The sequence below is a fragment of the Aricia agestis genome, chromosome 4, assembly GCF_905147365.1.
Source record: "Aricia agestis chromosome 4, ilAriAges1.1, whole genome shotgun sequence".
Classification (NCBI taxonomy): domain Eukaryota; kingdom Metazoa; phylum Arthropoda; class Insecta; order Lepidoptera; family Lycaenidae; genus Aricia; species Aricia agestis.
In genome coordinates this window covers 21,694,833-21,708,580 of record NC_056409.1, presented here as the reverse complement: position 1 = coordinate 21,708,580, position 13,748 = coordinate 21,694,833, and the positions used below count along the sequence as shown (strand labels likewise).

General features: G+C 39.1%; 1 protein-coding gene across 6 annotated transcripts in view; it reads right to left on the bottom strand.

Annotated features, from left to right (window-relative positions):
• LOC121725855 (homeobox protein homothorax) overlaps window positions 1-13,748 on the bottom strand; it is a 252,442-nt gene that overhangs the window by 93,590 nt on the left and 145,104 nt on the right. For 4 of the 6 annotated variants that reach the window (XM_042112983.1, XM_042112982.1, XM_042112987.1 and 1 more), the window contains one exon: window positions 11,324-11,422. In XM_042112983.1, the coding sequence (XP_041968917.1) occupies window positions 11,324-11,422 (99 nt within the window). The remainder of the gene's footprint in view (window positions 1-11,323; window positions 11,423-13,748) is intronic. The other 2 variants (XM_042112985.1, XM_042112988.1) reach the window with 1 other exon arrangement.

The window sequence follows — 13,748 nt, the reverse complement described above, 5'->3', positions numbered from 1 at the left end:
TTTAATTATCTCATTGCACTTCTTGGGACATTTTCAAGCGATATAAGGACATGCATCAAAACATGCTTAGAACAATATCCATCATCTAGCATGGGCTTGGTATTTGGGCACTATTCAAAAAGTTTCTTTCTATTGAAGAATAGACAAAGTGACAAATTGATAAAGGATACTTGATTTATAATAGCAATAACTATTATAATTCAGAAAATTTAGATAAATAGACATATCACATAGTTACTTAATCTTAAAAATTGAAACCTGGATGATCTTTACAAACATGAACAAGAAAATGACAATTTATTATGTTAGCCAAACTTATGGCAGTCTTTACTTGATATTCTTGATAATAATAATTGATATACAACAAAATACTGACCTAGGATCTAGATCTAGAATCTAAGACTGGAAATATTATTATAATGGTCAGGATTAGGCGCATGTAATTTGGTATTGTTATTCAGCGGGCGTGCGCGGTAAGCAGGCCGGTATAAACAATAAGCACCTGTTCCACTACCAGGCTAGTATAAATATTAAAGAGATATTTGCATGCGATGTTCAATTACGGGGGAATATGGAATCTGTTACGGGGTGATCGCTTCCGCATCTCATGTTTATATTTACCAAAATGTTGAATGTAATACCGATTTAATATTATGTCGACGCATTGCGAAAATTGCTTTTACGCAAAGGGGAAATTTTCAAAATACCTTCGAGAAAAACTTATTTACCATAAATCATACACATTCCTTAATTAGAAACGTACTGTGTTATTTCCACATCATCATCGATACATTATTTTTATTATGCGTCCATAATTTACCGAGCAGCGCCATCTAACAGCGAGTAGCGGTACTCGGCAGCGAGAATCGATTAAGGAAATTAATTCAATTACCCATAACTCGTATGCACTCGAAAGCCACATACTAGCGCCCCAGGCTAGACGATTCGAATACAGCGTTATGTACCCGGGGCTAGGTGGCCCCGCGGCGCTGCCGGGGCCCTGCGGTCGCGCTAGCGCGGTCTAGCGTTATTATGCCCCATCTCGTTAGAACCTATTTACGACAGTCGTTTGTCAATTTTTTGCCTCCTCTCGTCCTCGTTACCGCCAGCCTGCGGTTTCCCGACGATCGCATGCAAATACTTTCGCGTTGGGCCCGGGCTCGCACAATAGTATCGATTAACCGGCTGTATGACGCACGTCTATTCCACTGATTATTTCGAATCACCTCCACATTACATTAGAGGTAATCTCTAGTAATGGCGCGATCGCCGGCCGGTGTTGCCAGTAATGGCCGGCGAATCGCCTGAAACGGTGGGAAATTGTTGATCACATTGTTCGCAAATTACCTTTATTAAGTTAGGTATAATAAGCCTCGTCCGGTATTTCGCGTTTACAGTTAAAAATGTCATACTGTGGACCTCACCGATCAGACTCACTAGCTGTACCTTGAACACAATGTAATAGAGGTATTATGGCGTATACGATTTTATTATTAAGTTTCCGAAATTTCGAGTTGAATAATCGACTCGTTGAGCCGTGTCGTGCCAACAGCTAATTTTAAATTACTTTTATACAAAAAGAAGCGGTCGTAACCAAAATAATAATATGAAAGTATCATAAAAAATAATATTAAAATAAGGTATAATAAAGAATAATATTATGTATGAAGAGGAGTTAATACGAGTATTGCAATAAAGTACAGCGCGCTAATGCCACATAACTTATGCCGCATGAATGAAATCCTTTACCGTTTAATAAGCAATAAAAAACGTTGCCGCATCGAAAAACCAATAAGACGCCCGTCAAAAATAACTTGAATTACAATTTTAATCTTGTCAAATCCGAGTTTTTATCGTGGCCGAGCGGGCCGCACGGGGGACATAATTTTCCTTTTCAAAGTTTATTTAATAAGGAGTGTTCATAAGAAATCATATTATACCCGGGGAGGACCGAGCCGTGTATAAATTCGCAATTTTTATATCCTCATCGGTATTATTTTGCGAAATAAAACGACCGCTCGCGAGTAAAAAGCCCGGCTCTATATCGATGCAAAAATATTGGAAGACAAAAAGTTTGGGAGTCGCAATAAAAACGACTTACGGCCGTAACCCTGACACCGGACGGCGCCGTCGAATTATGAATTTTAATAAACTCATTATGTCATTGTTCGGAGAGGATCTCATTACAAATTTTTTTTAATCGGGACTTAACGCGACTTATTTAAGTAGTAATCGTGACCACGGCCGTTGCAACACGGCCGAAACGTCGAGAAAAAGTATGTATCTACTCGTAGTAGCATTACTACTTAAATAAGTCGCGTTAAGTCCCGATTAAAAAAAAAAATTATAATGCAACGCGAAAGTTTAAAAAGAGGATCTCATTGTCCGTAATTAGCGATTTAGGACGACCGGCACGACGGAAAGTCGGCCAAGTTCACTCGGACGTTTCATTAATTGACTTCGAGTAGAAGACGCTCCTGAGACAGAAAACAATAGCGTACTGATGTAAAAAATAATATTAACAGTAAATAATATAAGACAGTAGAACATATTTCTGGCCATTGTTTATATTTAGAAGCCGTGGCCGCGCTAAAGGATAGCGCTCGCCGCGACCTAATACATCAAAGATTTATCGTCTATGAGCCGTCAGGTTGTCTGCCGCTATGGCCGCTATAAAGGGCGATGAAGAAATCCCAATTGTCTAATCCGTAGTAGTAACATTCCCAACATTCTCCGCTACGATAATATGTTTTTCTAACGATTTTTTTGGGCAGCGTTTATTTTAAGTAGATGGGTATTTTATAAAATTACTATAATTTTGGTGAAACAAACTCGAAGCTGTCAGGAGTGACGTCGGTAAATCATCGGCTTGACCCTTTTTTGTAGCTCTAATAATTTCGTTAAGGGCTTTTTAAACGGGCTGCATATTTGGAATGCCGCGTACCTTATGGGCTGAATCATTTTGATTGGAATTTAAATATTGAATTATGTGTGCGTTTAGTGAGCCTATTTTGAGGGGTAAAATTACACTGCACATGAGAGCATCTCGAGAACTAACAAAGTATAGCAGCAATGTTTAGTATCGTTTTTTTACTACAATCTGATAGTTTTGAGAGTTGTGAGGATGAGTTGAAAGTTAATCTTGTACTTGGAGTATGAAGTGACGTAAACAGGTGTGAAAAACAAAGACAAGGGATCAAGATAGTGAGTGTATCGGGGTGCGCCGTGCGGGAAGCGAGGCGATTGGCGACTGGCGAGCACCGACTGCCGAGTTCCGTCGCCGTCGAAGCGCGAGCGATGGCGAACATTCATCATCCCCGCGCATTATTCATATCTCAACAAAGAGCGGCATAAATTACGCGCCCCGAAAATATCTAAATCCTAATCCATTCGCCTCGCCTGTCTCCGGACGAATCCGATTTTAAAATATTTATGAAAAGGCAAACAAAAAAACGCACGAGACCAGAGACAGAATTAAAAATAATAACAAAAAAGGCGCGCCTCGAGAGCGAACGCCGGAAAAAAGTTAAAATGATCGTAGGGCATCTCGACGTGTTGTTTTTTATTCCCGACGTATACCCCAGTTTCATTAGATTCGTTTCAATTCGGATTAGTTGGAGAGAGGACTTTTGATAAAAGGCACTGTTGATTTATAAGGACCGCTTTTGGGTCGGCGGAGTAATGAATCTCAGCATCTATCTGCTTTTTACAGGTGACTTTTAAATTAAATGGGACTGAATCGTCGATGTTTTTCGTAAACGAGGCTAAGCGGACTCAAATTAATTGTGAGAAAGTATTTTTTTCGCTAAACTGTTGTCGATGGACTTTCGTTTGTTCTCCGATTGATGCCGCCTCAAATAAATGTTCCGAGACAAATAAAATGCTCCTGACAGAGCCTGCAATTTTATAAAACAACAAATCATTTGAAGCTAAATACTTTGTCAGTGGGAGCTAGTAATTGTTTTGAGAGGGTTGGATTTAAGTGAATGAAAGATAAAAAGCTAACTGCAGCTGAGACTTTCAATAATGAAAATATGATGTTATTACAACAAAGAATGATATTATCATATAGAAATCGATTCAGAAACAATGAATGAAATGTTTTAATTCTTAATATTATATAAATACTGTGTTGTAATATTGTAATTTTATATGCAAAATTAAGTACATAGAAAACCTATTTAATAATGTGTAGAACATGTCAGCAGAGTTGCAGCATCAAAATTACCACTAGCTGTGTAAACAATACGAATGGTTTTATTTGCAATTTTATATTTCTAAATGGAATTGGAGTGGTGGGAAGACGGCCGTTCTCGGAGCGTGTTCGGATGGGTTCCACGTGTATGGGTTCTGCGTCTGACAGCCACCGAAATTAGTCACGTGGCTGTTAATAGCCCCACGGGGTGGCGGACGGCCGCGGCTTTTTTCCTCGGCTCCCGTCCTCTTGTTTACAACAGTTGGTGGTTATCGATCGGAGCAGACGGAGGCGAAATGTTTGTTTGAGGGGCGTTTTCCGGGTCGTTTTGGATCGATTTTTCGCAGGTCCGCGGTAGGTACGTTACATATCTCCGGAAAGGCTCTCGATGCGCTTTTACGTATCGGTCCTCATCTCGGTGCGCGTGTGCGGGAGCACGCGCGTGTGTGCGTCCAGCTCTCGGGGCGCACTGCTCGATTAGCGCGGCCGGCACCGCCACGCCGCCTGATTGGGCCATCCATCACCGCCGCCGGCCCCCGCGCCTCGCACCCGCCACCCTCCGGCCCTCCGCGCAGAATCGGATTCGAGACGAAAATGTGCCCTAACCTCACACCGTCTAGGTCGAAAGCGGCGTGCCCGTCGCGGGCTCGGTTCCACCGGCGCGTTAATGCCGCGACGCGCGCAACAGAGATCGAGGCGTATTTTTAAGACGGATACTTAGTGCGTTACATTATTATAGTTTTGTTGTTTTTTTTCGTCGCGGGCGTGTAACTCACACGGCTGTGTTTTCGTATGGCGGCCGCGGCCGGGTCGACGCACCGCTCCGGTTATGATACCGAATGCCTTAAGATTTTTGATTGAGGTTTTATATTATTCGGTGCGACGTTCGCCCCGATTACATTTCTCGTATTCGTTTACCGCTCGGCCGGTTTTTGTTTCGACGCATTTCATTGTTCGTAACGAGATCGATTTTGATGATAAGCGTGTGCTTTTAATGAAGATGTGGGTGTGCCGTTCGCCTCGGTCGACGCAACACCCCGCGACTCTGCCCTCGCGGGTCACTCCCGTCTACTGCTCGCTCTAGCCTGGCCACCTCGCTCGGCGCTGCACTTTGTCTACAACCTGTTTTCATTTGATCGACTAACGTCTAGACTGATTCTTTTTGGGTAAATGAGCACAGTGTTTAATGGCTGCGATCAAGTTCAACACGACAGGTCTTAAATAAACTTTATAGTCGCTTTTGCATAGAATAATTTAAAATAGTTAAACCTACTAAAGCTTCTTTTGTTTCATACGATTATGATCAGGTTATAATATGATTTCATAATCAATTGAATCCGTTGTAATGTTTGTCAATCATTTCAGTTTTGTCACCAACTTTTAACTTAACCATAACAACTTCTATTACAACAGTAATATCTGCAGCATAGTTGCCACCTTTAAGTTGCAGATGATGTATTTCAGATCGTTTATCGATCTCATGATAAAACATCAAAGCTGTTTTATAATGGGGGTAGGAGACGAAACAATGGCAACTCGAAATTATCTCATCGTTTTGCCAATAGTCCACGCTACAATATGTACGCTCAGTTTTACGTAAATGGAGTCTTATTCTCGTATTAGCATATAATCGGTCTCTCGCATACCTCCGGGTGAAGGGTCAGGACTCAGGGCTCAGGGCAGCGCGCCGGTGAGACGAAACGAACAAATTGCACTCTCACGCACCAGACCACCGGGTGACTACATTAAAAATGGAGATACAACAGCAATTTGTACACCTCATCAATTAATAGCATATCGAGTCGACACAATCGTAAAGCGATATATCACCGCTACATTCGAAGATATCGCAAATGGATCCTCATTATTAATACTCGAGGCTGTTTTACTGTCGCGACACTTCCGTGAGCCGGCGCGCTCCGCCATTGTGAGCTTTACTGTTTAGGCGGACGACACGACGCGTTGTTTAACGTTCCAGCTCGGAACATGTGATACTATTGTTTTAGATATGTAAAGTTGGTGCCTGTATCTTGAGCTATTTAGTCGGAGTCAGCAGACGATGTTGCCCTTATCGAAGCACGAGATGTATGTGTTCAACTATCTCAATTTTCTTTTCTGTAGTTTGTAAAGCATTCATCTTTTGTTGATATTTTAACTTTTTATTTCCAGTCTCATCAGCCATTGTTATGAAACAGTTGCCGTCGGTTACGTTAATAATTAAAAAAAAAAGTGTAAACAAAGTGGACCGGTAGTGAAGCCCATATCGGGTCTCGATCGATACAAAGTAAGGTCTGAGCGATATCATGGCACCAGACGTAACCTGAGCAACCAGAACCCGTTTCCATCGCAATACTTAATAAGAACGATTAAGCTTATGTTAAAAACAGGATATCTCGACGTTGATACGCTGAAAAAGTTAATATCAACAAGAACAATGACAACGACGACGATGGTTTTACTGTAATTAACTCCTTTTTGCACGTACGAGATAGAGCAGCAGTACTTACAATTACAAATATAATTAAATTCGACAGTTAAAAAATATGTAAGTAAGTAATGTAAAATATTACTAATTATTATTTTTTATGGAATTTGGGACCGTTTATGGACTGTTCGCCCATATCCTTTTTTTGCTATCTTCATAATATATAGGATTTTGCACATTGCCAAACAGATTAATTACTTATTTATTTAAACTAGCTATTTGACCGAGCTTTGCTCGGTATGCGATGAAAATGACATTGTCTAAAAATGATTCCTAGGTAGATCTATTTATCGCCCCCGAAACCCCCTATATACTAAATTTCATGAAAATCGTTGGAGCCGATTCCGAGATTCCAGTTATATATATACTTATATAAAACGAGCAATTCTTGTATATATATACGTCTTGTTAATTGAATTGGTGTTCACGCTTAGGTCACTGGACCGATTTAGATGAAATTTGGTTTGAAGAACATTTAATATCGGCAAAAGACATCTAAGGATAGTTTTTTATTTTATTTCCGAAAGGTGCACACATTTCGGCAACATCTAGCAACGCTATTCATAAGAATATAATGGAAGATGATATCGAGTAAACTCAAAATGAAATTGCTAAATGATCCAACGGTCAAGAATTTCGTTCACATGATTAAAACGGAGCCTATCGAATGACTGTGAACCTAATTACAATTTAGTAAAAAGTATTTTGGCCTGGCCAGGCCTGGCCGCCGTAGTACATACATTAAAGAGCGAACCCTAATTTGCGGGCACGAAGCGATCGATCTTATTGTATTTTTAAAGGTACCCGAAGGCGTCTTATGAGCAGAGCAAATTGAGCAATTTCGTGCTCGCCCGCTTTCGCTCACATATCGCCCTCTAGCTATCTCTATCCAATTTTCTGGACTCATCTGAATACCTTTAGGTGTCCCGCAAGGTTCACTCATTATTGATTTTTAATTAGATTCGGTGCTATTTTTAGATTTCTCATCGGTACTCGTTATGTATTTAGTTGATCATTCGCAATATTTTATATTCACACCTAGGTAATCTATTCGTGCTGTAATCATTGCAGACGATAATAATTAATCATTGTACTCCTTGATCCCGCGGTGGGTCAATTTAAAAAGTAATACATATTATGTATATTAAAATTGAATTCTTAAGAATGGAAAAAAATGTTCGTTAAAGTAATATTTTATTGAAATCCTCGTGCGTGGGTGTTGATGTATGACTTCACTTCGCTAATGATAAATATTAATGTCCGATCGTCTCCGCGTCCACCGTCACGTGTCTAATGAGCTGAACTTTCATCATCATCTGTATCATACCCTCTTCACTGTTACATCGTCTATGAAGTTTGGTCTCCATGGTCGATATGGTCTCTATGATGTCTATGGTTAGATCCTAATTCAACTTTGGAGGGTTGGTGCTTGGTTGTCTGCGACACAGAAATCTCCTGGTTCAGATATGTACCCAACCAAACGCTCTCTTTAAAATCCACGTTGTTTTGTGTGTTTGGTTTGAACTAAATTGAAGACATGAGTGGATGAAGCGGGTATGTAATTAAAATTGTATAAGGACAATTACTTATTTTTCCCTTATTCTTTGAACAAACCTCGTAACTTACCTAATTCATTATTTGGCCCATATATCTGCCTATACATAAAATCCTATTTTTTTTATTTCAAACCATTTTCTCATCAACTAATGACTTTAACTAAGGATGAGACACACTGCCTGAGCCTATAGTCTGTGGATACCATGACCATTAGTATTCCTATTGTATTGTATATTATTCTAGTTTATCATTCTCACTGTGCTGTAGAACAGTTATTTAGTAACCACAGTCATGATGATACATTGAATGTTGTCCATTTACCGATAATTTGATTCATTCGACCATCATTAGATTTACATAATCACCGTCATTTACGATCATTGGATTAGAATAGCCTTAGGCAAACGCTTTTTATAAAGCCGATGCATAACAATTTCAACTTTAAATCAAATATAATAAACCAAATCATTAATTATATTTAAAAAATACTAGCAGCTATTTCAAGTTATAAAAAATAAAAACATTAAAATAATAAATTAAAAGCGTTCAAAGGAGATCTGTTACAAATATTATCGTTACGTAAAAATTTTATCTAACAATCATTGAAGGACTTTCGCATAGATGAATGATTACAAAACAAATTAATTTGCTTGTTGGGACTGAACTCGAAGGATTACTTTTAATGGCAATACTAGAGGAGCCTTGGATAAGAACATAAATTTTCATTAAGCTAGGGCTCGCTTTGAATAACATAATAAACAAATAAAACATAGTAACAGAAACTCCACACTTGAAATATTATGAGGTCTGACTAAAAACATAAAAACATACGTTCAATTAAACATTGAAGTTAGTACTAATTAAAAAATTTCAACGTAATATTCAAATTAGAGATTAAAAGGAATGTCGCTCAGGAACAAAGTTATGAATATTTATAAAAATCCACAACAATAAAATTTTACGACTCAGAATTCTCAAAATTAGTATGGATTTACATAGAAAACACTTTAAAGCAAAAAATAACTCGGAAGTCTGCGAGTCTTAATTATATTAGAAGTAAATTTTTAATTAATGTTATTTATGGGAGGTAAATATTGTTGGAGCTGGCAACTCTGAATCATTCCTGTATGCTCAAACAGCGTAGCCCGTCACCATAGTAACGGTCGCGACTCGCTCAGACCGACTCGCCGGATTCCATTCATACAAAAAACTGCCTTATTTCAGCGCAATTAAAAGCATTATCGCGTCAACGACGAAATAAAGATGTAACGTTTCGTTTCGGACGACCTAAATCATCGATACACAATCATAACAATCAAACTGCGACCTTAAATTTAGAAAGTAAAGTGCCATTTTCAGTACACGAATAACTCAAGAATAGCAACGTAAGGAAACGTTTTTTTCTCTTTCACACATCGTAAAGACGGGATCACGCGCGCTCTTTTGCCGCTCAATCCTTTCACGTCGAGGACGGAATCGATTTCTTTGCAGTGTCCCGCTCTACCGCAGTTTTTGTCCGCTCGCCGTCGCGTCGGCCCGAATCCCGATCCACTGTAATCCGTCTTCGGCGGTATTCATTCGAGACGTTAGATAAAAATCGGATTCGTAACGAAGCCCCGAATAAATCGACTGCGTCTCTCCCGATTCCGTTTCTGATTTATGCACTTTATTATTTTTATCTAAAACGTCCTAGTAAACATCGGGAATATTTGGGCTGGATTCTCGGTGGAGCGACTCGTTCTCTCCGACCGTCAAACGAACAACGGTCGGTAATTGATTTAGTGTAATGGAAACGGGCAATGGGGCTGACGTATTATTATATGTAAGAAACAGATATACGTCACACACACGTGCGCAAATGAAATAGGTGATGTAAATCTGGCGCGATGCTACAACGGTGCAAGTGCACATCGGCGTTATCGTAATTGTATCTCTGCGTCGCCGGCATAAAGTTTGATTCGGCCCGGCGATACGGCGCCCGTTCATTATTATGAATGGCCCGATAGATGGCGCTGCCGTATTGATGTCATTATATTTGACAGATGAAAGAGTGATGTTAGATTTTGAATTAAGACTGTAGACTTGTAGAGTATTATATTATCTGAGACGTTAAGCACTCTGAAAACGTATCGGTACAAAAATAGCCCGAAACACTTGGACTCTGTCTTGCCTACGAGATATTATTTTTTTGTGCTAAATTGGTACAAGTTACAACAGCATACCTAAAGGTGGCATTACAAAACAAATAAAAGAAGCGGCATCCCGGAGCGCGGAGATAAAATTTGTCGTTAGTTTTCAGCACGTCATTAGAGGATCTATAAAGCTGTCATCGGGAGAATTTCAGTGTGCTACTTTTGACTCAACTATAATAACATATTCGTTTGTGATGAAACTCCGGAATAACTCACATTTTTGTTTTTCATCGCTGAAATACGCGGGCAACACGTTATGAATATTCTTAGAGACATTTTATTATTAAGAAACATGCAACACTGCAATAAAATTATTAAAAAAACAACAAAAAGAAAAACCAAACGCGACTAGTGATCAAGTACGACAGGAAAACATTATACATAAAAAATGGTGCTTTAGAATAATATTATTCTCCGCTTACACCGTCTCGGGGAGACTGTTAAATCTACAACAATAATATAATTAAAGGAGGATTCGCTTAAAAATGCTATATATTTTTTCAGCAATCCATCAAAATTCTAAAATATACTTTAAAATTTCTATTTAAGTATACCTATAGAACAACATTAAGCTATCAGATTTAGAATTATGTAGCTACCTACTTACCATCAACCACCTACGTTCAATACTAGATATTATTTTGGATTGTATTTCTTGTTGTGCTAGCATCCGCATTCAGAGAGATTTAATTTATCTTTGATTAACTCCATAACGTTTTGTCTAACTCTTCATTAAATTAAAGTTAATCATTAAATGTCTCTCAGTGTCCTATGAATTACAGACTAGGATAACATAAACAGATGAAGTTGTGTGAGTCGACATACCGAGCGCGGCTAAATGAGTAATACCTGACTTTATTAATAATATTATAAACAGTAGTGCGGTCGACATACCTGGGTACTCACCGGGGCTGCCCAGGAACACGGAGGAGTAGACCCGCCGCGCCACGTCAGGGGGGGAAGACCACTCGCGCCGCGACGGACACCATTTTCCTGGAAAACAAAAAAAAATTAGGAAAAAAATCCCAATATGTCCTTACCTATAAGGCAAGACTATTTTAGAGTAAGTACTACTACAGAACTATTTTTTTGGGCTCCTAGTATTTCTCAAACTAACATCTAAGGAGGGTTGCCTTAACTATAACTATAATAAAATCTCAAATTAACTGTTAAATCTTTGGTTAAAGTCAATAATGGACGCCATGACGATAACCTAAAGTGGCCCATTCACTATCCTGCATTGCAGTCCGCCTTGCCGTCCGGCGGCTTATGAAGGATTGTGAATGGTGTCGCAGGCCGGCCGCCATGCAGGCCTGCGACACCATTCACTATCCTGCACAAGCCGGCGGACGGCAAGGCGGCCTGCCGCGAATGGGCTTTAGCCGCTCAATTTTGCTCGGTTAAATTTAAATTTGACATAAGGCTCACAGTGTTGTCATAATAAATTATTTTTTCAGTCAATTTTTATGGATAATTTATTTTTTATACTCCTCACCCCATTAACTTTAGCGATAACAAAAAAATCTAGTGCAACAGACATCTGTCAAATTTTGTGGTCATTGTTACAGTTAGCCTTAACTAAGTATAACATTAACTTTAACCATACTGTAACTGTGTAGGCAAGGCAACTATCAAATCCCGGTATGTCCACCATAAGCGAAACTTGGCAAATGAGAGAAGTATGTTTTTTTTTTTACTTTATTCTCAGCATTTTTCTTTTTAACTTTTGACACAGACATCTTCTTTGCTCTTTCAGGATTCACCACAATAATTTGTATATACTGCGTTGTTCCATTTTTCTCACAAAATTCAATAAAATCGACAAGAGTTCAGTTTCGAGTATGGGTGTGACCTTTTTTTTATGAAATAAGGGGGCAAACGAGCAAACGGGTCACCTGATGGAAAGCAACTTCCGTCGCCCATGGACACTCGCAGCATCAGAAGAGCTGCTAGTGCGTTGCCGGCCTTTTAAGAGGGAATAGGGTAATAGGGTAGGGTAGGGTAGGGAAGGGAAGGGAATAATTGGGCCTCCGGTAAACTCACTCACTCGGCGAAACACAGCGCAAGCGCTGTTTCACGCCGGTTTTCTGTGAGAACGTGGTATTTATCCGGTCGAGCCGGCCCATTCGTGCCGAAGCATGGCTCTCCCACGTAAAACTCCCACTTGCCGGGTTTTGATATTCACCTACACAACTATAACAAACGCCTCTGGTGTAACCCACCCTAAGGTGCCGATTATCACAGGATTACACTTTATACTTTAAATTTTTAAATTAACTTTTTATGTTGCAAGCTTAGTACCTTTGGACGTACTCCCTTTACATTTTAGGAACTCCTGACAATTTTATCTAGCTTTCAAGCAAGAACATTTTGTAGTTGAATATATTATGTACCATTAACTGCTAGCTATTTGAAATATTAATTACATTTTCTAAATTCTTTCTTTTTAAACGCCGACCACATCGCATACGGGGCATTAGAAATCAACACGACAATATAAAAGTTAAAACATTATTAAACAAGTATTCAACTAATAAAAACATTGCGACCATTTCGTTATCTTTTTTCGGTAGATTCAAACGTTATAATTACCAATTTGAATTTAAAATATTTATAGCGATGCAAAAGCACACATATTGTGTCTTATAATGCTTTATTACACTGGATTGCGAAGGTCACAGATAATAAAATCGACATTTTAATGTTATACTTTGACGTTAGAGGTTGGGCAGGTCACGAGTTCAAAGTAATTAAATTAATTTAAATATTGCTCGATTAACATAAATAATGGCGCCCTCTCTGTCGGCTGAGGGTATCGCAGGAGATAAAAGCTATTTCTAGTACTAAACGTGATAACTGCAAGACATTAGATAGATATAAGATAGATATTTGTCTTTATTAGCAATCGACATTAACTTAAACTGGTATTAACTCGATAGATAAGATTTAAATGTGTTTCAAATGTTATTACGGCAGGAATTGACACCGTGAAAGCTTTTTACTTTAGTAATTACTCTACTCCTTTTTTTCTACTCATAATCAGAAAAAATACCAGTTTATTTCTTTCGGGTAAAATCTAAAAATGGTTAAAACATGAAGTAAGGTTCCCCAGTCAGTGAACAAGTAGGAATTGGGGACATAATGTTTTTATTTCGGCACCAAATTGGCAACACCGACCCCCGCCCCGGGCTCCGCCATTACAATTTCTGCTAATGTTCGCCGACGACACATGCGATGTTCTCCGACCGATTCGGAAAAAACTGTTACATTAAGTTCTTCCCGCCTTTCTAATGGATTCCTCCAACTCTCCCAGGACCTC